Source organism: Macaca nemestrina, chromosome 12 (assembly GCF_043159975.1).
Source record: "Macaca nemestrina isolate mMacNem1 chromosome 12, mMacNem.hap1, whole genome shotgun sequence".
NCBI classification, from domain to species: domain Eukaryota; kingdom Metazoa; phylum Chordata; class Mammalia; order Primates; family Cercopithecidae; genus Macaca; species Macaca nemestrina.
In genome coordinates, this window is record NC_092136.1 from 50,981,361 (window position 1) to 51,007,021 (window position 25,661).

Here is a 25,661-nt window from a genome sequence, read left to right on the forward strand (position 1 = left end):
CCTTCTTACCTAATTGCCCTGGCTAGAACCACCAATCCAATATTGAGGTAAAAGTAGCCTTACTCTATAATTATTAAAACCATGTCACAATTTTGTTTTATACTAAGTCCAAACTCTAATCCACTTCAGGGATAATTTCTGTTGGTTACGTTTTCCTTGGGTATATGTCAAAAATTTCTTGTATCTTTGCATGTTTCATATATTTTTGTTAAAAATTGTACATTTTACATAAAATACTGTAACAGCTTTATATCAGATCCCTCCAACACCAAAGGTCTATTATGTTGCTGGTTTTGTGTTTGTTTTCTTCTTTCTGATTATTTGTTTAGTGACTTACCTGAATTAATTGTGTAGATTCTGTTTCTCCTGCAATGTGTAGTTACTTAGTTCTCTGTTAGCTTTTTCTGTTAAGTTTTTGATTATATTTTTAAGCATGGTTTCCTGGAAGTCAGGGGATCAGCATAATTTGGACATCAACCAATGAGCAGTCAGAAGATTCTTTTTTTTTTTTTTTTGAGACGAAGTCTCACTCTGTCGCCTAGGCTCGAGTGCAGTGGCACAATCTCGGCTCACTGCAATCTCTGTCTCTCAGGTTCAAGCGATTCTCGTGCCTCAACCTCCCAAGTAGCTGGGATTACAGGCACCCACCACCACGTCTGGCTAATTTTTGTAATTTTTAGTTTTGTATTTTGTAGAGATGGGGTTTCACCATGTTGGCCAGGCTGGTCTCGAACTCCTGACCTCAGGTGATCCACCCACCTGAGCCTTCCAAAGTGCTGGGATTACAAGTGTGAGTCACAGTGCCCAGCCTAATCTTTGTCTTTTAATTGGAGTGTAATTTTTTGTTGAAAACTTGACATTTCAGATAATATACTGACAACTCTAGTCAGATCCCTTCCTCTGCCCCAAAGGTATATATTTAATGTAATAAAGTGTGCTTAATCCATCATGCTACTATTTACTTTTTATGGGTTTCTTCTGTTTTTGCTTCTGTTTTTGCTTTTCTTTTCTCAGATTCTTATTCAAGTTTTTTTTAAGCATGTCATTTTATCTCCTTATAAGCTTTTTAGTTATATCTTTTTCTATTGGTCTTTTAATTGGCCCCCTGGATATTACAATGTTCATCTTTGATTATTAGTTTATCTTAAATTAGAACTTTTTACTGTTTTTCAAGCATTGCTAGTACCTTATGACAAATTTAAGTCCATTTACCCCTTGACTACCCTTTATGCTACTGTTGTCATATATTGACTTCTACGTATTTCATAAATGCTAAAAGAAAGTTATTATTGTGTTTACCCATCAATTTTTTATTATTATTATACTTTAAGTTCTAGGGTACATGTGCACGATGTGCAGGTTTGCTACACAGGTATACACGTGCCATGGTGTTTTGCTGCATACATCAGCTTGTCACACACATTAAGTATTTCTCCTAACGCTATCCCTCCCCCAGGCCTCCCCCCTCGGACTGGCCCCAGTGTGTGATGTTCCCCACCCTGTGTCCATGTGTTCTCACTGTTCAACTCCCACTTATGAGTGAGAACGTGTGGTGTTTGGTTTTCTGTTCTTGTGATGGTTTGCTGAGAATGATGGTTTCCAGCTTCATCCATGTCCCTGCAAAGGACATGAACTCATCCTTTTTATGGCTGCATAGTATTCCATGGTGTATATGTGCCACATTTTTTTATCCAGTCTGTTCTTGATGGATATTTGGGTTGGTTCCAAGTCTTTGCTATTGTGAACAGTGCTGCAATAAATATACGTGTGCATGTGTCTTTATAGTAGCATGATTTATAATCCTTTTTAGTGATCGCCATTCTAACTGGCGTGACATGTTATCTCATTGTGGTTTTGATTTGCATTTCTCTGATGACCAGTGATAATGAGCATTTTTTCATATGTCTGTTGGCTGCATAATTGTTTTCTTTTGAGAACTGTCTATTCATATCCTTTGCCCACTTTTTGACCCATCAATATTTTTTAATCCTCACCCACCTATTTAGCCTTACCAGTGCTTTTGGTTTGTTCTTGCAGTTCCATGGTTCAATCTGGATAATTTTCCTCCTGCCTAAGAAACTTGCTTTACTGAATCTTAGAAGCACAGGTCTGCCACCTACAAATTCTTTCAGCTTTTGTTTGTTTGAAAAAAATGTACGTTTTTCTGCTTCTCATCTGATTTACTAAAAGATTTTTTCCAGATTTACTGAGGTATAATTGACAAAAACTGCATGTATTCAAGGTGTACAACATAATGACTTGATTTACATTTTTACTGTGAAATGATTACCACAATCAAGTTAATTAACATACCCATCACCACAGTTACTGTCACAGGAGAGTGAGGATACTAAAACAAATTTTTATTCCAATTTAATTTTTCAAGAATATTTCTTCATTGGATAAAGAATTCTATGTTGTCAAGTTTTATTCTTTCGACACCTTTTAAAATATGCCACTCCATTGTCTTTGGAGTTCACAGTTGCTGTTAACAAGTCACTGTCAGTATTATTGTTGTTCCTTGAAAAATAAAAACAACCTTGCTTGGTTGCTTTTGAAACGTTTTCTTTATAATTTAGAGGCTTGACTCATATATCTAGCTGTGATTTTCTTGTATTTATCCTGCTTGGGGCTCACTGCACTTTATGAATTTGTTATTTGCTTTCTTTTATTAGTTTTGGGAAATTATTCCGTCCTTTTGTTTCTCTCCTTTCCTTCTGGAACTTCAGTCACACATATTTTAGAAATTCTATGTCCCATATGTCTCTTAAACTTTGTTCTGTTATTTATGTATTTTTCCTTCTCTGCGCTTCAGTTTGGAAATTTTCTATCTCTCTGTCTTCAAGTTCACTACTTTTGTATTCTGTTGTATCCAATCCATTCTTAAACCATTGAATAAGCTTTTAATTTAATCAAGTGCATTTCTCAATTCTAGACTGTCCATTTCTTTTCTATGTGTTCTAGTTCTCTATTTGAAGTATCCATTCATTTTAGCCATTATTCCTTCCATTTCCTTTTAAACATCATTGTTATTTTAAAGATTGTAAAATACAGCATCAATATCATATGTAGATCTTTTTCTAGTGCCTGCTTTTCTTGATTATCAGTAACATTTTCTGACCTCTTCACATGCTTTGTAGTGTATTGTGTATAAAAGAATGTTGTAATTGTATATCTCAATCACAAAATTGTATCTATGTAATATCAGCCATAATGTACTTTAAAAGCAGAATTTATCAGTATTGCTTTGCTATTCCTACATTGTATTTGTTAACATATCTTTCATCTAAGAGTTTTTAATCATTCTATAATCTTTTAATTAAAAAAATTCCTATTATAGTGTTTTTCCAGGATGAAGTCATAGTTTTTTTTTATTCTAATACTAAAATTCTTTTCTCCATAATTACTATTCTACGAAAAAAAATACTCTTTCTTGAAGATTTTCCCTTGTCCTGGGTCTGCAACCATTCAGGTTAGTTAAATAGTTATATATTTTATCCCTGAATCCCTACTGCTTAGCAAAGTACTTGGTACAGAGTAGATATTCTAAAAGTGTTTACTGAAAGAATTAGCAAATGGTCAACTAGTAGCCACCCCAAACTGCTAAGTCATGTTAACTCACAACACATGAAATTGTATTCAAAATTAGCTGTAAATGTGTGATGAAAACTGTTTACACTATCATATACTTTGAGAACCCCCATATCTGAGTCATAAAGAATGATTTCTTACCAGCTCTTCTCAGACCTACATGGTGAGTCAGTGATACAGAAGATGACCTTTGCTTCGGGATAGTCAGTAGATTTGAATTAAAAGGCCCATTTAGATAGCATCCTTGACTAAAAGGGAAAAATAACAGGTTAAAATTTGTAAAAACTATGAAAAGTTTCATCTTTTTTCCTTACGGTCCTCAATTTAATTAGCAAATATATTCTCATAAATTCAGAGTTTGGGCCTCTAGTGCCTAAGGTCTAAAGCAGGAGTCAGCAAACTTTTTCTGTAAAGAACCAGATGGTAAATACTTTGGCTATATGTTCTCTATTGTAACTACTCAACTCTGCCGCTATAGCACAAAATCATCCATAAACTAAAATAAACAAACGGGTATGGTTTTGTTTCAATAAAATTTTACTTACAAAAAAACAGGTTATAGACCAGATTAGGTCCATAGGCTGTAGACTGCCGATCCCTGGGCTAAAGCAGGTTATCACAACTACTTTGAAGGTTTCTTGAAACATAGGCTGCTGGTCTCATTCCCAAGGTTTCTGATTCACTACGTCTGGGGTGGGGCCATATAATCCGCACTTCTAACAAGTTCTTACATGATGGAGTTTCTGATCCAGTGACCTCACTGCGAACTACTGGACTAAAGTACAGTTTTTCATTTTTTTCTGTTCCCTATCCTCACAGATGTTGACAACTTTTATTAGTGTAGGCAAAAAACAAGCAGTAAGCAAATAATACCACCCAATGAACTCATCACCCAATGAACTCATCTCCCTGCCAATGCTCTGTCATTCTTCATATTTTCATTGTGTGAAAACAAGTAATTCAAAACCAAAGTCTGGAACTTTTATTTTGAGACTTAAAGGAATGTGATTTTGGGACCTCAGTCATTAACAGGCAGCTGTAACCTAGGCAGATACAACCTTGATTTCCCTGATTACAGATTAGCCTTTTTTCCTCCCTAACTTACATTGCTTTGCTAAATGCTGCAAAAAACTACAGGATGTCAGAGAAGACTCCTTCCCTCTTTACTGCTGATCTTCATTATAGATTAACTTCCCTTTTTCTTCTCATACACAAAGACATGTTTTTTAAGATGGAATGTTAAATATATTCTTTAAAATTGGAAAAAGAAAACAAACAATCTGTAACTAATCAAACTGCTGTAACTCAGAAGCCAACTTTTTGTGGAATATGTTATTCTGCTAAACATCTTTGTTTTCTGCCTATACAAATATGATCCTAACTTTTCAACTTTGAAGCACTGACCCTATTTCCTTGGAGTCTGTGTTTCCTGGATGGGCATCCTCAGCTTGTGTTTGAATACTCTTTTAAGCTGGATTCTTATTCTTTTGATTATTTCATACTGGCAATTGCCTACATGTGGAGTGGCAAAGACTGGAAGAGTAACAGTACCACCCAGGGCAACATTCAAATAGAAAAATCTGTGTGTTCCCGGGCAAGACGGCCGAATAGAAAGAGCTCCAGTCTGCAATTCTCAGCAAGATCGACGCAGAAGCTGGATGATTTCTGCATTTCCAACTGAGGTACCTGGTTCATCTCACTGGGACTGGTTGGACAGTGGGTGCAGCCCAAAGAGGGTGAGCCGAAGCAGGGTGAGGCATCACCTCACCCAGGAAGGGCAAGAGGTTGGGAAATTTTCTCCCCTATCCAAGGGAAGCTGTGAGGGACTGTGCCGTGAGGAACAGTGCATTCCAGCCCAGATACTACGCTTTTCCCACAGTCTTCGCAATTCACAGACCAAGAGAGTCCCTCCGGTGCCTACCCCATCAGGGCCCTGGGTTTCAAGTAAAAAATTGGGCAGCCATTTGGGCAGACACCAAACTAGCTGCAAGAATTTCTTTTTGTTGTTGTTGTATTGTTTTTTCCATACCACAGGGGCACCTGGAATGCCAGCAAGACAGAACCCTACACTTCCCGGGAAAGGGGGCTGAAGCCAGGGAGTCAAGTGGTCTGGCTCTGCAAGTCTCACCCCCACAGAGCCCAGCAAACCAAGATCCACTGCCTTGAAATTCTCACTGCCAGCACAGCAGCTGTCTGAGATCCACCTGGGATGCTCAAGCTTGGTGTGGGGAGGGGCATCTGTCATTGCTGAGGCTTTAGTAGGTGTTTTACCCTCACAGTGTAAACGAAGTCACCCAAAAGTTTGAACTGGGCAGACCCCACTGCAGCTCAGCAAGGCCACTGAGGCCAGACTGCCAGATTTCTCCTCTCTGGGCAGGGCATCTCTGAAAAAAAGGCAGCAGCCCCAGTCAGGGACTTATGGATAAAACCCCAATCTCCCTGGGACAGAGCACCTGGGGGAAGGGATGGCTGTGGGTGCAGCTTCAGCAGACTTAACCATCCCTGCCTAATGGCTCTGAAGAGAGTAGCAGACCTCCCAACACAGCATTCGAGCTCTGCTAAGGGTCAGACTGCCTCCTCAAGTGGGTCCCTGACCCCCAGGTACCCTGACTGGGAGACACTTCCCAGCAGGGGCTGAAAGACATCCCACACAGGAGAGCTTTTGCTGGCATCTGGCAGGTGCCCCTCTGGGACAAAGCTTCCAGAGGAAAGAACAGGCAGTAATGATTGCTGTTCTGCAGCCTCTCCTGGTGACACCCAAGCAAACAGGGTCTGGAATGGACCTCTCGTAAAGTGCAGCAGACCAGAAGCAAAGGGGCCTGACTGTTGGAAGGAAAACGAACAACAGAAGAATAGCATGTCCACTCAAAGACCCCATCCGAAGGTCACAAACATCAAAGACCAAAGGTAGATAAATCCACGAAGATGGGGAGAAACCAACACAAAAAGGCTGAAAATTCCGAAAAACACAACGCCTCTTCTCCTCCAAATAATCACAACTCCTCACCAGCAGGGAAACAAAACTGGATGGAGAATGAGTTAGACAAACTGACAGAAGTAGGCTTCAGAAGGTAGGTAATAACAAACTAATCTGAGCTAAAGGAGCATGTTCTAACCCAATGCAAGGAAGTTAAGAACCTTGAAAAAAGGTCAGACGAATTGCTAAATAGAATAACCAGTGTAGAGAAGAAAATAAATGACCTGATGGAGCTGAAAAACACAGCACGAGAACTTTGTGAGGCATACACAAGTATCAATAGCCGAACTGATCAAGCAGAAGAAAGGATATCAGAGACTGAAGATCAACTTGACGAAATAAAGCAAGAAGATTAGAGAAAAAAGAATAAAAAGGAACGAAGAAAGCCTCCAAGAAATATGGGACTATGTGAAAAGACCAGATCCACATTTGATTGGTATACCTGAAAGTCACAGGAGAAATGGAGTCAAGTTGAAAAACACTCTTCAGGATATTATCCAGAACTTCCCCAACCTAACAAGACAGGCCAACAATCAAATTCAGAAAATACAGAGAACACCACAACGATACTCCTTGAGAAGAGCAACCCCAAGACACATAATTGTCAGATTCACCAAGGTTGAAATGAAGGAAAAAATGTTAAGGGCAGCCAGAGCGAAAGCTTGGGTTACTCACAAAGGGAAGTCAGCAGAAACCCTACAAGCCAGAAGAGAATGGGGGCCAATATTCTTTTTTTTTTTTTTTTTTGAGATGGAGTCTCTCTCTGTCACCTACGATGGAATGCAGTGGTGTGATCTCAGTTCACTGCAACCTCCGCCTCCCAGGTTCAAGCAATTCTCCTGCCTCAGCCTCCTGAGTAGCTGGGATTACAGGCACACACCACCAAGGCTGGCTAACTTTCATATTTTTATTAGAGATGGGATTTCACCATGTTGGTCAGGCTGAACTCAAACTCCTGACCTCATGATCCACCAAAAGAAAATAACTTTTAACCCAGAATTTCATATCCAGCCAAACTAAGCTTCATAAGTCAAGGAGAAATAAAATCCTTTACAGACAAGCAAATGCTGAGAGATTTTGTCACCACCAGGCCTGCCTTACAAGAGCTCCTGAAGGAAGCACTAAACATGGAAAGGAACAACCAGTACCAGCTACTGCAAAAACATACCAAGTTGTAAAGACCATTGACACTATGAAGAAACTGCATCAACTAAAGGGCAAAACAACCAATTAGCATCATAATGACAGGATCAAATTCACACACATTAACCTTAAACATAAACAGGCTAAATGCCCCAATTAAAATACACAGACTGGCAAATTGGATAAGAGTCAAGACATATCAGTGTGATCTATTCAGGAGACCCATCTCACCTGTAAAGACACATCAGGCTCAAAATAAAGAGATGGAGGAATATTTACCAAGCAAATGGAAAGCAAAAAAAAAAAAAAAAAAAAAAAGGCAGGAGTTGCAATCCTAATCTCTGATAAAACAGACTTTAAACCAACAAAGATCAAAAGAGACAAAGAAGGGTATTACATAATGGTAAATGGATCGATGCAAAAGAACTAACCATCCTAAATACATATGTACCCAATACAAGAGCACCCAGATTCATAAAGCAAGTTCTTAGAGACCTACAAAGAGACTTAGACTCCCACATAATAATAGTGGGAGACTTTAATACCCCACTGTCAATATTAGATCAATGAGACAGAAAATTAACAAAGATACTCAGGACTTGAACTCAGCTCTGCACCAAGTGGACCTAATAGACATCTACAGAACTCTCCACCCCAAATCAACAGACCCTACATTCTTCTCAGCATCTCATTGCACTAATTCTAAGACTGACCACATAATTGGAAGTAAAACACTCCTCGGCAAATGTAAAAGAACAGAAATTATAACAAGCTGTCTCTCAGACCACAGTGCAATCAAATTAGAACTCAGGATTAGGAAACTCACTAGAAACCACACAACTACATGGAAACTGTACAACCTGCTCCTGAATGACTACTGGGTACATAACAGAATGAAGGCAGAAATAAAGATGTTCCTTGAAACCAATGAGAACAAAGACACAACATACCAGAATCTCTGGGACACATTTAAAGCAGTGTGTAAAGGGAAATTTATAGGACTAAATGCCCATAAGAGAAAGCAGGAAAGATCTAAAATTGACACCCTAATATCACAATTAAAAGAACTAGAGAAGCAAGAGCAAACAAATTCAAAAGCTAGCGGAAGGCAAGAAATAACTAAGATCAGAGCAGAACTGAAGGAGACAGAGACACGAAAAGCCCTTCAAAAAATCAATGTGAATTTCATGAGCTGGTTTTTTTCAAAAGATCAACAAAATATATTGACCACCAGCCAGACTAATAAGTAAGAATAAGAAAAGAATCAAATAGACACAATAAAAAAAATGATATAAGGGATATCACCACTGATCCCACAGAAATACAAACTACCATCAGAGAATACTATAAACACATCTACACAAATAAACTAAAAAATCTAGAAGAAATGAATAAATTCCTGGACACATACACCCTCCCAAGTCTAAACCAGGAAGAAGTCAAATCCCTGAACCAACCAATAACAAGTTCTGAAATTGAGGCAGTAATTAATATCCTACCAACCAAAAAAAGTCCAGGACCAGACAGATTCACAGCTGAATTCTACCATAGGTACAAAGAGGAGCTAGTACCATTCATTCTGAAACTATTCCACTCAACAGAAAAAGAGGAAATCTTCCCTAACTCATATTATGAGGCCGACATCATCCTGATACCAAAACCTGGAAGAGTCACAACAAAAAAAAATTTCAGGCCAATATCCCTGATGAACACTGATGTGAAAATCCTCAATAAAATATTGGCAAACCGAATCCAGCAGCACATCAAAAAGCTTATCCTACGATCAAGTAGGCTTCATCCCTGGGATGCAAGGCTGGTTCAACATACACAAATCAATAAATGTAATCCATCACATAAACAGAACCAATGACAAAAACCACATGATTATCTCAATATATGAACAAAAGGCCTTCAACAAAATTCAACAGCCCTTCATGCTAAAAACTCTCAATGAACTAGGTATCAATGGAATGTATCTCAAAATAATAAGAGCTATTTATGACAAACCCACAAGCAATATCATACTGAATGGGCAAAAGCTGGAAGCATTCCTTTTGAAAATTAGCACAAGACAAGGATGCCCTCTCTCACCACTTCTATTCATCATAGTATTGGAAGTTCTGGCCAGGGAAATCAGGCAAGAGAAAGAAATAAACAGTATTCAATTAGGAAAAGAGGAAGTCAAATTGTCCCTGTTTGCAGATGACATGATTGCATATTTAGAAAACCCCATTGCCGCAGCCCCAAATCTCCTTAAGCTGATAAGCAACTTCAGAAAAGTATCAGGATACAAAATCAATATGCAAAAATCACAACCATTCCTATACAACAAAAATAGACAAAAAAGAGAGCCACATCATGAGTGAACTCCCATTCACAACTTTTACAAAGAGAATAAAATACCTAGGAATCCAACTTACAAGGGATGTGAAGGACCTCTTCAAGGACAACTACAAACCACTGTTCAAGGAAATAAGAGAGGACACAAACAAATGAAAAAACATTCCATGCTCATGGATAGGAGGAATCAATATCGCAAAAATGGCCATACTGCCCAAAGTAATATACAGATTCAATGCTATCCCCATCAAGCTACCATAGACTTTCTTCACAGAATTAGAAAAATCTACTTTAAATTTCATATGCAACCAAAAAAGATCCCTCATAGCCAAGACAATCCTAAGAAAAAAGAACAAAGCTGGAGGCATCATGCTACCTGACTTCAATCTATACTACAAGGCTACAGTAACCAAAACACCCTGTTTGCCTGGGTGCCACCAGGAGAGGCTGCAGAAGAGCAATCATTACTGCCTGTTCTTTCCTCTGGTACTGGTACCAAACAGATATATAGACCAATGGAATAGAACAGAGGCCTCAGAAATAACACCACACATCTACAACCATCTGATCTTTGACAAACCTGACACAAACAAGCAGTGGGGAAAGGATTCCCTATTTAATAAATGGTGTTGGGAAAACTGGCTAGCCATATGCAGAAAACTGAAACTGGACCCCTTTCTTACACCTTACACAAAAATTAACTTACGATGGATTAAACACTTAAACGTAAGACCTAAAACCACAAAAATCTTAGAAGAAAACCTAGGCAATACCATGCAGGACATAGGCATGGGCAAAGACTTCATGTCTAAAACACCAAAAGCAATGGCAACAAAAGCCAAAATTGACCAGTGGGATCTAATTAAAGAGCTTCTGTACAGCAAAATAAACTATCATCAGAGAGAACAGGCAACCTATAGAATAGGAGAAAATTTTTGCACTGTATCCATCTGACAAAGGGTTAATATCCAGAATCTACAAAGAACTTAAACAAATTTACAAGAAAAAAAAACACATCAAAAAGTGGGCAAAGGATATGAACAGACACTTCTCAAAAGAAGACATTAATGCAACCAACAAACATGAAAAAATGCTCATTATCACTGGTCCTTACAGAAACGCAAATCAAAACCACAATGAGATACCATCTCACACCAATTAGAATGGTGATCATTAAAAAGTCAGGAAACAACAGATGCTGCAGAGGATGTGGAGAAACAGGAATACTTTTACACTGTTAGTGGGAGTGTAAATTAGTTCAACCATTGTGGAAGACAGTGTGGTGATTCTTCAAGGATCTGGTACAAGAAATACCATTTGACCCAGCAATCCCATTACTGGGCATATATCCAAAGGATTATGAATCATTCTACTATAAAAACACATGCACATGTATGTTTATTGTGGCACTATTCACAATAGGAATGACTTGGAACCCACCCAAATGTCCATCAATGATAGACTGGATAAAGAAAATGTAGCACATATATACCATGGAATATTAGGTAGCCATAAAAAAGGATGAATTCATGTCCTTTGCAGGGACATGGATGAAGCTGGAAACCATCATTCTCAGCAAACTATCACAAGAACAGAAAACCAAACAGTGCATGTTCTCACTCGTAAGTGGGAGTTGAACAATGAGAACATATGGACACAGGGAGGGAAATATCACACACTGGGGCCAGTCCAGGGGTGGGGGCCTAGGGGAGGGATAGCGTTAGGAGAAATATCTAAAGTAGGTGACGGGTTGATGGGTGCAGCAAACCACCATGGCACGTGTATACCTATGTAACAAAACTACACATTCTGCACATGTACCCCAGAACTTAAAGTATAATATAACAATAATAATAATAATAAGATAATGAATTGAGCTTTCAAATACTTAGTCATGCAAACAAAATTAAATCTCATAAACATGTTCTTGTCCGTATCATTCACAGCATACAAACACTCTAAAAGCTTCTAGTTTAAAATAAAAAAGAAAGAAAACTCAAAAAAGAGAGAAAAATCTGTGTTTTCTACCAAAGTCCACTCCCTGATTCCCTGATTAATAGTCAAGACAAAGAGAGATTTCTCCTTTCAGAATGGCACCACAGCACTGCTCCAATGTCTTCTATCTTGATCCAGGGTCTTTGAATAATTTCTGTATATCATACATTCATTTAGCTATTTAGAATTAAGAGTTACAGGTCAAATGATAAGTTATCTGATTAGTTCCTGAATCTTCCCATTATGTCCTGGCCCAGCAACAGATAAATACACACCTCAATAAAATTACATAAATAAATACGAAGAAAACAGAAGACAAGCAGAGTAGTAGTTCCAATGATTACTAATAGTTGATAGGAAGGTGATTAAAGTCAGACTTGGTGTGATACTGTGAAATACATATTTGGTTTTAGTCCAGTGCCTGTTTCCTAGCATACAACTCCTAAAATCCTGAGGATCTCCAAAGTGTCTTTTTGTATGCTAATGAGTTGACTGATGGCCCGCAGCTCCTAGGCAGTTTCAGGATGGAGGCTAGTCACTTGAAATATCAAGACAGGATTAGAGGATGGGGGTTTTCAGCTCCACTTCCCAACCTCCAGGGAGAGGAGAGGGACTAAATTAAATTTTAAAAAGCTTAAATTGCTCACCAATGGCCAATGATTTAATCAATCACGCCTATAATATGAAGCTCCTATAAATATCCAGAAAGGACTGGGTCTGAGGAGCTTGTGAACAGCCAAACACGTGAGGGCTTCCAGGAAAGTGAACAAGAACATGTCCACAAGCCAGGAGGGTGGCATAACTCAACTCCACAGGGGCAGAAGCTCCTGTACTCAGGTCCCTTCCAGACCTGTCCTTTGTATCTCCTCATCTGGCTGTTGATTTGTATCCTTTAAAATACTCTTTGTAATAAACCAGTAAACATGTTTCCCTGAGTTCTGTGAGTTGCTCCAGCAAATTATCTGAATCCAGGGAGGGGGCTGAGGGAACCTGGTTTACAGCAGGTTGGTCAGAAGCACAGGCAAAATAACCTGAGGCCTGCGTGGCATCAGAAGTGGGGATTAGTCTTGTGGGACTGAGTCCTTAACCAGTATGATCTGACGCTATCTCCGGGTAGATGGTGTCAGAAATAATGGAATTAGGCTGGGCACGGTGGCTCATGCGTGTAATCCCAGCACTTTGGCAGGCCAAGGCAGGCGGATCATGTGAGGTCAGGAGTTCGAGACCAGCCTGGCCAACATAGTGAAACCCCATCTCTACTAAAAATACAAAAATTAGCTGGGCGTGGTGGCATGTGCCTGTAGTCCCAGCTACTCAGGAGGTTGAGGAAGGAGAATTGCTTGAACCCGGGAGGCAGAGGTAGCAGTGAGCCGAGATCGTGCCACTGCACTCCAGCCTGGGCAAAGAGTGAGACTCTGTCTCAAAAAAAAAGAAAGAAAGAAAGAAAGAAAAAGAAATAATTGAATTATAGGACACCTAGCTTATGTCTACTATAGAACTGCTTGCTTGCTTGCTTGCTGCTGGGGAGAAATCCCCACACATCTGGTATCAGAAATGTGCTGTCAGAGTATGGTGGAAGAAATTGAGTTTATTTTTCTTTTTTACTCACTTGGGAATGAGTTGTCAAAAGCAAACAAACAAGAGACATCAAAAGTTATGGTCCCTGAGCTAAGCTATATTTTAAGAGCTAACTTCTAGACAGTCAATACAAATTACCTTAACAAGGTCTGTACCAACTCAGTTTCAATGCAGTTGTATAAATTTGATAATTGTAGATGTCTAAATTTACAGAGTTATTCTCTTAAGAAGCTGAGTAGGATGACACAATTAGCCCTCTTGAATTGCTGGAGTTCAAATAGGGTCAAGTTTGCTAATATAACCTTGCTGTAAGTCTCTGATAAATTATAAGGCACAGTTGTGGAATGACCATATGGAACGGCATTATGACCCTTAATCTTGCCTTCTGTTTAAGTTTCAGATCTGGGATGAGACTTCTCTGGTCAGAAAGTTCCAAGAAAGGTTGTTTTCCGGACTTGCTGATGATTGAATTACCCATCTCTGAGTTCTAGTTTTAGTGCAAGTTGAATATCCCTTATCTGAAAGTCTTGGGACCAGAAGTGTTTCAGATTTCAGGTTTTGGAATATTTGCTTATGCACAATGTGATATCTTGGGGATAGAACACAATATTCACTTATATTTCATATACACATAGCCTGAAAGTAATTTTATATAATATTTTAAATAATTTTGTGCATGAAACAAAGTTTTGACTGTATTTTAACTGTGACCCGTCTCATGTGGTCAGGTGTGGGATTTTCCATTTGCAGAGTCATGTTTGTACTCAAGAAATTTTGAATTTTGGGGCATTTTGGATTTGGGATGCTCAACCTATACTTAGAGTTAAAAGAAGACTGAACTGCTATTTTTGAACTGAGTGATGGGACCCAGTCTTCTCTGAGGTCAAACAGCATATATATTCAGGGCTCACAGGTCACTCCTTTTGAACAGGTTTTCCCTGGAGAAAAAATAGGCAAGTTGTGTTCAATTATCCTGTGGGCTATCAACTATAATTGATACTCCTATACTACCCTCCTACTCCTACACTAAAGAGACTTGCTTTTAAACCCGTGAGTCACCATTTATCTTCACCACTGCTGTGTAATCAAATCTAATAACTCATTGCCTGGCAATAGTATTTTATCCAAATACCTTATATATATATATTTCATTGTTTGTATTTTAATTATTTTGAAACATAATTTAGCTTAATTTTCAAATGGAGTTAAACTAAGAACAAAATTATCAGAAAACATCAAGGAAGAGTCTTAAACAAGTTATATGCCTATTGTTTTTACCTAGAAAGCTTTCCATATCATTTTTCTATTCTCAGTATTTGAAAGACTGCTCATCTGTGTTAGTTCATTTACTTTTTCCAAGTAAGGGTTGCAGCTCTGTCATGAGGTAATAATTGGGTTTCACATTCTACACTAGGAATTTCGGCGTTATTCTATAGGACTGGTAAAGAGTCCAAAAATGCAATGACTAGAAAAACTATATACAGTCAGCTATCTGTATATGAGGTTTCTACATCCACAGATTTAACCACCCCCAAATCAAAAATATTCAAGGAAAAACAACAGTAATAAAAAAACGAATAAAAAATAGAGTATAACGACTCTTTACACAGTATTTACATTACATTAGGTATTATAAGTAATCTGGAGGTGATTTAAAGTATATGAAAGGATGTGTAGAGAGTATATGCAAATACTACACCATTTTATATAAAGAACTCAAGCATCCATGGATTTTTGTACCCATGGGAAGGGGAGGGGCCTGGAACCAATCCCCCAGGGATACCCAGGGACAACTGCAATCACAGTTTTATTTAAGGAACATTTGTAGTGTAAAGTAGAAGATTAATAAAGTCAAGAAGGATACTGGAAACTGGAATTAAGAGGCTAATTCAATAGCCCAAGTAAACAGCAATGAAAGCATAAAATAGTATAGGCACAGTGATAAAGGAGAAGAAGGAATAGAGAGTAAAAGATAATGCAGACAGATATCTGACAACTGTCATCTGTAGAATAAGGTGACAGGATGCAAAGATAACACCAAGTCTCTAAGTAAATCAATTTTGTAAGCAACCACTCCACTAGAGGATGGCAGCATTGTGCCGGGAAATAAGGGCAGAACAACAGTAACAGACGAAAAAGCACCTGGAGTGATGAGAAATCTGGTTTCAGGTATAGGCTCAGGAAATGAGAGGTTCAACACTGGAATCATGTTGAAATCAGTCAGGCAAACTGTGATCAGAATCCAAAGCTCAAGACTCAAAATCAAGCATATGAGATCTCGATTCTGGAGTACTCTAATATAAAGTCAAGATGATTTCAGAGTCATAAATCTATTAGTTTTGTGCTACTAAAATCTAAAGATTCCTGAACAAAACATCACTACGCATTAAAGATCTAGAGCTGCACTAATATGGATGTCGCATGTATCTACAAAACAGTTACATATGGCTCTTTATATCTGAATGAAATTAATAAGAATTAAATCACATTTAAAATTCACTTCCTTAGTCATACTAGATACATTTCAAATGATTAACAGCCACATGTAGCTAGGGAGTACCATATTAGACAGTGCAGATATAAACTATTTCCATCATTACAAAAATTTCTATTAGCACTGATCTAGAGATTTGAATCTGAAAAGGAATAGTGGTTATAAATGTTTCATATATTCCCATCATAACCCACCTATGTGCAAAGTACACATAGACATTTATTACCAAGAGGCTCCAGCTTCTGCAAACTAGAAAAGATACATCTACCTTGGTCTCTTTAAAACAGATGTACATAATACCACCAATTAATTTATTCTCTAAATTTCTAAATATTTTATGAGGCATGAATTTTGTTTTAATGAGAGTTAAGTCATTATATAGAACCTACCTACATTTAGCTTTATATAATAAACACTTTTCAGAGTTAAAGATTGGTTTTCTCTGGACTATGCTTCTGTTTTAATCAATTATCTGAGGCAGCAGGATAAAAATGACCTTAACTCAATGTATCAAATGTTTCTTTAACTGCAAATGCATTGCTGTTACATCAGTATGAAAGGTTAAAATATAAAACATTTTTATCATTCCTTTTAAAACCCAACTATATTCTCAAGATAATGCTACCCATAGTTAAGAAATACTGTCACATTTTCTGTTCCTGACATCATTCACTTCCCTATAGCCTGCTTCCTTTACCAAAAAAAAAAAAAAGAAGACTATGATGTTCAGGCCACAGCAAATTTTGGACCACTGTTCATTTTCCTGTACAGTACTCTTCGTACTTCACTGCATTCCTGTTTTAGACATCGCTTCATTCAATTTTTCTTTTACAAAAAAGGAGTTCAGCTGCTTGAATATATTATACAAGATTCAAATTAATAAACCACCTAAGAATCTAGAAAATTATAATCATCTTATTCTTTCAGACGCAAATATTAACATAAATTTTAACAAATATCTATGATCCAATCCTGCCATCTACTGTTTCAAATGTGAAACGATACAGCTCAAAAGTATAAAACATGCTCAATAATAACAGAAAGTGGTTAACGCAGAATTTGTGCCAATTCCGATCTTATATTAACATAATTAGAAAGCTGAGTAAAGAAAATTATGATAAACTCAAGCAAGGATCAGTATCTTTCCTGGTTTTCAAAAGACAAAGTACTATATTATTAAATCCTTTGTTATCAGGGTAAATGTATATATTTACATTCAGGAGATTTCAGCTCCTACATTTTCCCAGCCTCATTTACTTAAAGTTACTGATGACTTTCATTTATAAGATTAGCATTGTTCGGTTCCAAGTAAATCCTCAACAGAATATAGATTATATTAGTTGTCTCAGTCTCCAGCAGGAACAGGATTTGAAAGTCTGTTTACCTTCAACCTAACAACTGTGATGACCCTTGGAAACGTGCTCCTCTTTTCAGAAGTCAGCCAACTCTGCAGACCTACCTCTGGATACTATTCATTGGATTGGTGGCTAACCCTGTAATGGCCACTTCTCTCGATTTAAAAACTTCCCCGGCACCCAGTCCTGAGTTGATCCTAATTTCCCTAAACTATCTCATGTTCTCAGGGATCCAGCACATTTTGTACCCAGCCTATCAAAGTTTTAGGACAAGACACATTAGCTTCTTTTTAATAATCAGTTTCTCTATTTTACCATATTATTACTACACATGTTGTCCTATACCTAAAATACTTCAACCATTCCTTTCTGCTTCCAGAACTAACTGAAACATTATTGACAGAAGCAAAGTAGATGCATTTGATTCAAGTTTCTTAAAAGGCTCTGCAGATTTTACCTTGAAATGCCAAATTCTTGGTGAGGCCTTTTGCCATTATTACGTTCCCACCTTGAAGACTGTTCAACAGGTAGCAATCCTGAAGTTCCTGAGCTCCTCCTCAGCTGTGGAGTTGGCGAACTATTCCTATTTAGTCCCTGTTGAATAATTTAACAATGGTTTAAAATGTCACTCTTTAATATGCTATATATGTAGTATTAGTGATGGCACATGCAAGTATCAATACAAAGTATATTTTTAACATGTACAGAGAAAAAAGAAACATTTTATTCTGAAAATCTGTCAATTTACTCCAAATTTCACACTCTATTTTGTTATTCTATTCCTCTTCCTCCTACTAAAAAATATGTCTGAGCTCTATAATTTAAACTAGATTCTTTTCCTTTTGTACATTTTACTACTTGTTTCATGAGAAAGAAACAATTGGCAATTTAAAAAGTGGATATGAAAGATTTACCCTGAAAATCAACTTCGGAGGACAATCTTAGGATCAGGGATGATCAGCCCTATATTCTAATTTTTTTATATTTTCAGTACAGTGCTATAGAATTTACTTAGTGGTTAATCAGGAGAAACTGCAGGATTCTGAGTTTGAATAAATGACTGAGTTAAATACAGAACACCTTTAGCATTAATATTTTGCCCTAATTTTAAAAAATATCTTCAACTAACCCAAATGTTCAATTAACAATATTCCATTTTTGACCATTATAAATGTTTTACTGATATTTACATAATAGTTTCTGCTTTTTATGAATTTCCTCTATCAGCAGACACTGCAGCAATCTCAGAGATAAATATCTGTCTTATATTTCAGTTTTCCCAAGGACATTGACTTTGTAAAGGTTAATAGTTAATTAGACCTGCAGTGAAAAAGTCCTTTATGCTAATATCCTTGTTGACTGTAATTTAGGTTCACATGATCTTTCTTTGTTTTTAACGTGTATAAGAAAGTTATATTATCTGTTCCTTTTCCCTTTCACCTATTGTTTTTTAAATAAATGCCATTGCCCTTTTCTGAAGTAACATCAGGCTTTTTATATGCTTTTCCAAAAGGAGAGACAAATTTGATATAGAATTCTAATAAGCAGTTTAAGGAACACAAAGAAAAGGAATAAGGGTTACTTCCTGGTTCTTATATGACTTACTCTATCAGTAGATTCCAGAACCCAAAATAACCTTGATTAACTACAATGCTCAGGAAATGAGGCATTTAGGCATCCTGTTTAATTAATATTATGTTTAAAATGTTCCTAAAATGTACTAGCACACTTTTCTACACACTAAATACTGATATCAATATGATTTCTGATTTAAAATTTTAAGAATTACTATTTTTAAAAATTACTATCCTATCAAATATCAATAGAAAATGCAAAGGAGGGGTAGAGTGAAAACTAACTCAAGAATACATTAGAGTTCTTTTATTTATGGTTTATTGCTATGCCCTCTGAATGCTTGTGATTAATCTCTTTCTTAAAAGGTAGACTGCTAAAAAAGAAGTCATATAACTAAGTACTAATTAATTGGGTTTTGACTAATGTAGGTGCTACTGTATAAACTTTAAAAAAATAAAAGTATCACATAACTATGATCCAGATTGTGATCAGTACTTTTGAAACCCTTTTCTTCTAATTGGGTTTGCTTAATTTTTCCACATTTCTAAACCCTAATGCTGACAACTGACAAAATTAACTGATAAACAAAATTCCTACAAAAACTATATTTATCTATTTCTAAGTTCTATAAGCATTATTACAATTGACAAAATTAACTGAAATAAATTTCATCTTCTCTTGGTTAGTTTCCTTATCTGGAATAAAGTGGTTGAGTAAAATAATTTCTACAATGTTTCTAGTTTTAAAGTTTTATGATTTTAGCTATTGGTAAAGATACTAATAGTCAAATAAAACAAGTAAAAGCACTCTGAATAAGGATAATGCATACCAATTTAGAAGAGTATTTATTATTTTCTAAAGAAAATCCTATTTTGAAATATTTATATTTTAAAGAGAAATTAATCCTCTAATCCAATGATATAAAAATCAGTGCCTACTGGGCTACTGTAATCTCCAGTAGGTATAAAAGGGGGGAAAACAGGGTTCAAAAAATATAAAAATCATTTTAAAATAATGCTATGTAATTCATAAAATGAATATTATAATGACCATTTCTTCTTGGCTCAACAAGAACAATTCCTGGATTCTAAAGAATAAAATACAGCAACAAAATGATCTGGCTACTAGTTTGTTGTACCACCCTGGAACAAAATTTGCTTGTTGTTCTCTACTTCTTAACAAGAATAATAATACATAGTTGTTACCATTCAAATTATAAGTACTAATCACAGCAATGTACTTAAAATAAAAACTGAATACTCAACTATAATTATTTGAGCTTATAATTGCCTCTAACATCCCAAGCAGCTCAATATTATGTCCGGTCCTTGAAAGGAAAATTGTATTTTATATAGAATTTAAAGGAGCAGTTATTTTGAAAATATCATTAAATTTGATAAATAGGGTTGGATGATTACTGTATTTTGACCTTGTTAAGTTTTCTATCCCCTTTCTCAGCTGGGTCCTCTATTTCAGAGCAGGGGTAAAATCCAGGAAATGGTGTGAGAGGATTAATCTTTGGCCTACAGGAACCTGAGAAAGCACCCATTAAGCTACTGATACTCCGTAGAGAGGAAATGACTTGTGGAGGAAGGCTTGGATCAATCAGAAGATCTGAAACCATATTGCGAGCCTCATTTAGCACTGAAAGATCAACTCCATTTCCGCCTCCAGAATTCTAGAAAGAAAAAAAGTGAAATTTTCATTTATTTGTACATGGCATAAATGACATAACAAATGGTATAATTCTAACTTAAAATTTATATATATATGTAGCAAATAACCGTGAACTTTAATTTTTTTCTTTTTCACTAGTTGATTATCACATTATATCTAATGGTATTAATTACTAACACTGAATTACCTAATGACAAGTATAAAACTAAATCTGTATTTACTTTAAAGTCTGTAATTTGAACATTTCATTAATTCGTCGATTATTTCCTTTCCTTTATAACAAAATTTCTTTTAAACACACAAAGCACTTATTTCATTTACCTTACTCACTTAAGAGGCAGTCTAACACAGTGACAAGGTTTTGTAGCAAACATACCTGAATTTGAAACCTAAACTTTAATCTCACCTGTGTGACCTTGAGCAGTTTACTTAATCTCTGAAAATTTCAGTTTCTTCAATGCAAAAAAAGGATAGTAATGTCTACCTTATTATGGGCTAATATGAGAAATCTGATAATATATGTAAAGCAAATAAAGAAGTGGATAATGTATGATTTAGAGCATTAAAAGTATTATTACTATTAATATTATGGAAAATGATGAGATAAAAATACAGAAAAAATGTTAGTTCAAAAGAGAGTGATAACTTAAAGATGAATAATTAACAAAAACCTCACAGACAGGGTAACATCAGGCAAGGCTTTAAAAAATTGGTAGAAAAAAATATTTTAATTTAGAAGAAATATGTCACTGATGTAAACATAAGATGATTTTTACTCTTCAAATAAACATATATATGACGTTCAATTTGATTACCCATAGAAATAAGTGGACTAACAATCAGAACAGTAAATTAAATGTTACTTTTGTTTTTTGTTGTTGTTGTACATTGAACTTACATTTGGGTATGTTTGCAATTAATAATTATTCAAATTAATGAGTTCACAACAAAACTGTTTATTAAAGTATCCTCAATACATTTTGGAAGTTAGAAATATTATGAACATTACACCAACACAGCTAAATAATGTCTGCTCTTTGTGGAATTTTTTTTTCTTGTGAAGTGTTAATATGTATTAGTTTTTATTTTAAAACATTTCCTGATACCAGGGCATAGCCCAACTATTTCTAGCCTTTCTCCCTTGCAAATACCACTAAAATAAACACCTGTCTATATATGTTACTGTGAACAATTAAGCAGATTTCTTATACACAGCTTTCCATAATCTGAATTGCTGAATGCAAATTAACATGTTAAAATGTTGCCATTCCTCTAAAACTGCCCTAGAATATGTTGATCAGATCTACACTTCTAATTGTATATAACAGCACCTATTTTTCCATATCCCATTACAATTAGCAACTATGAATTTAATTAATCCCTACCTATCTGATAGCCAAAAAAAAAAAAAAACTCTAATTTCTGCTTCAACCTGAATTCTCTGATTATTGTGATTCTAAATGTTCCTTATAATATTTATATCGTTTATACTCCTTTTTCTGTGAACTTTGTCATTTTAACCACTCATTGGAATTCTGTAGTGGTCTCATTTAGCCACCACAGAATTCAAATGGAACACATACAAAAACAATTTTTGTTTGAAGTAACCTTTCCTCAATACTGTTTAAAAACTGTTGAAACCCTATCAAAAAGTGGGCAAAGGATATGAACAGACATTTCTCAAAAGAAGACATTCATACAGCCAACAGACACATGAAAAAAGGCTCATCATCACTCATCATCAGAGAAATGCAAATCAAAACCACAATGAGATACTATCTCACACCAGTGAGAATGGCAATCATTAAAAAGTCAGGAAACAACAGGTGCTGGAGAGGACGTGGAGAAATAGGAACACTTTTACACTGTTGGTGGGACTGTAAACTAGTTCAACCATTGTGGAAAACAGTGTGGCAATTCCTTAAGGATCTAGAACTAGAAATACCATTTGACCCAGCCACCCCATTACTGGGGATATACCCAAAGGATTATAAGTCATGCTGCTATAAAGACACATGCACATGCATGTTTATTGCGGCACTATTCACAATAGCAAAGACTTGGAATCAACCCAAATGTCCATCAGTGACAGACTGGATTAAGAAAATGTGGCACATATACACCATGGACTACTATGCAGCCATAAAAAAGGATGAGTTCGTGTCCTTTGTAGGGACATGGATGCAGCTGGAAACCATCATTCTCAGCAAACTATCACAAGAACAGAAAACCAAATAGCGCATGCTCTCACTCATAGGTAGGAATTGAACAATGAGATCACTTGGACACAGGAAGGGGAACACCACACACCATGTCCTATTGTGGGGAGGGGGTTGGGGGAGGGATAGCATTAGGAGATATACCTAATGTAAAAGACGAGTTAATGGGTGCAGCACACCAACATGGCACATGTATACATATGTAACAAACCTGCACGTTGTGGACATGTACCCTAGAACTTAAAGTATAATAATAATTTTAAAAAAAACTGCTGAAATTAGGAAAGAACAAATCACAAATTTACTGAGAGTGACTTTCACTTTAACAATACAAGGTAATTAGAATCTACTCATAAATATCTCCCATGACAACAGGAATACCTCATGTAAAAAAAATCATTTTCATAGACAAATCTTTTTTTCATGATCAATTTTTCCTTTTGTTCATATTGTATCCTTTTAAGGTAAATACTTATGTCAGGCCTTAAGTTTGCCATTTTATTGTTTTCTGTTTGTTTCTTCTGTTCCTTGTTCCTTTGTTTTTTCTTGTTTTTCTGGGGTTACTAGAATTTTTTAGGATTCCATCGTGATTAATTTATAGAGTTTCTGAGTTTATTACTTTATATAGTTTTCTTAGCGGTTGTTCTTGGCAATACAATGTACATATGTGATTTATCACAGTCTACTGGTATCGACATTTTACCACTTTGAGTGAAGTGTGAAAACCTTACTACCAGTTAGGTCTCTACCTTGCCTACTTTTAAGTATAATTGTCTTGTCTTGAGTATCAGATGATGTTATAATTTTTGTTGCAATCATCAAATATGATTCATGAAACTCACAAGAAGTATAGTCTATTGCATTCTCCCACTATTTCTTCTTGTTTCACTGTTCTTCCTTCCTGTTACTACAAGAGTCCTTCTTTTATAATTTCTGTTTAAAGCAGGGGTTCCCTAACCTTTTTGGCACCAGGGACAGGTTTCATGGAAGACAATTTTTCCACAGGCTGGGTGGGGGTGCGAGGAGATGGTTTCAGGATGAAACTGTTCCATCATCCGGACCTTAGATCATTAGGCCTTAGAATTTCATAAGGAGTGCACAACCCCAAATCCCTTGTATATGCAGTCCACAATAGGATTTGTGCTCCTATGAGAATCTAATGTGGTGGCTGATCTGACAGGAGGCAGAGCTCAGGCGGTAATGCTCATCTGCCTGCTGCTCATCTCCGGCTATGTGTACCAGTTCCTAACGGTACTGGTTGGTAACTCCTGGTTTAAAGAACTTTCTTTTGTCTTTCTTGCAAGGTAAGTGTCTCACTGACAAATTCTTTTCTTTTCCTTTATTTCACAATGTTTTCCCCTTCATTCTTTTTTTTTAAATTAATATTACACTTTGTGCTCTAGGGTACATGTGCACAACGTGCAGGTTTCTTACATACGCATACATGTGCCATGATGATGTGCTGTACCCATCAACTCGTCATTTACATTATGCATATCTCTCAATGCTATCTCTGCCCGCTCCTCCACCCCACAACAGGCCCCAGTGTGTGATGTTCCCACCCTGTGTCCAAGTGTTCTCACAGTTCAATTTCCACCTATGAGTGAGAACATGCAGTGTTTGGTTTTCTGTTCTTGTGATAGCTTGCTCAGAGTGATGGTTTCCAGCTTCATCCATGTCCCTGCAAAGGACATGAACTCATCCTATTTATGGCTGCATAGTATTCCATGGTGAATATGTGCCACATTTTCTTTATCCAGTCTATCATTCATGGACATCTGGGTTGGTTCCAAGTCTGTGCTATTGTGAATACTGCTACAATAAGCATACGTGTGCATGTGTCTTTATAGTTGCATGATTTATAATCCTTTGGGTATATACCCAGTAATGGGATGGCTGGGTCAAATGGTATTTCTAGTTCTAGGTCCTTGAGGAATCACCACACCATCTTCCACAATGATGGAACTAGTTTAAAGACCCACCAACAGTGTAAAAGTGTTCCTATTTCTCCACATCCTCTCCAGCACCTGTTGTTTCCTGACTGTTTAATGAGCACTTTTCCAACTGGTGTGAGATAGTATCTCGTTGTGGTTTTGAATTGCATTTCTCTGATGGCGAGTGATGATGAGCATTTTTTCATGTGTCTGTTGGCTGCATAAATGTCTTCTTTTGAGAACTGTCTGTTCCTACCCTTCACCCACTTTTTGATGGGGCTGTTTGATTTTTTACTTGTAACTTTTTTTAAGTTTTTTCTAGATTCTGGATATTAACCCTTTGTCAGATGGGTAGATTGTAAAACTTTTCTCCTATTCTGTAGGTTGCCTGTTCACTCTGATGGTAGTTTCTTTTGCTGTGCAGAAACTCTTTAGTTTAATTGGATCCCATTTCTCAATTTTGGCTTTTGTTGCCCCATTGCTTTTGGTGTTTTAGACATGAAGTTCTCGTCCATGCCTATGTCCTGAATGGTATTACCTCAGTTTTCTTCTAAGGTTTTTCTGGTTTTAGGTCTAACATTTAAGTCTTTAATCCATCTTGAATTAATTTTTGTATAAGGTGTAAGGAAGGGATCCAGTTTCAGTTTTCTACATATGGCTAGCCAGTTTTCCCAACACCATTTATTAAAAAGGGAATCTTTTCCCCATTTCTTGCTTCTCTCAGGTTTGTCAAAGATCAGATGGTTGTAGATGTGTAGTATTATTCCTGAGGGCTCTGTTCTG

At 36.6% G+C, this 25,661-nt stretch overlaps 1 protein-coding gene across 2 annotated transcripts in view; it reads right to left on the reverse strand.

Annotated features, from left to right (window-relative positions):
* The window catches only part of LOC105486928 (phosphodiesterase 3B), a 206,540-nt gene that overhangs the window by 57,966 nt on the left and 122,913 nt on the right, over positions 1-25,661 (reverse strand). For both annotated transcript variants that reach the window (XM_071075053.1, XM_011750068.3), the window contains exons 3-5: positions 20,478-20,726; positions 17,931-18,067; positions 3,733-3,839 (exon numbers count right to left, since the gene is read on the reverse strand). In XM_071075053.1, the coding sequence (XP_070931154.1) occupies positions 3,733-3,839; positions 17,931-18,067; positions 20,478-20,726 (493 nt within the window). The remainder of the gene's footprint in view (positions 1-3,732; positions 3,840-17,930; positions 18,068-20,477; positions 20,727-25,661) is intronic.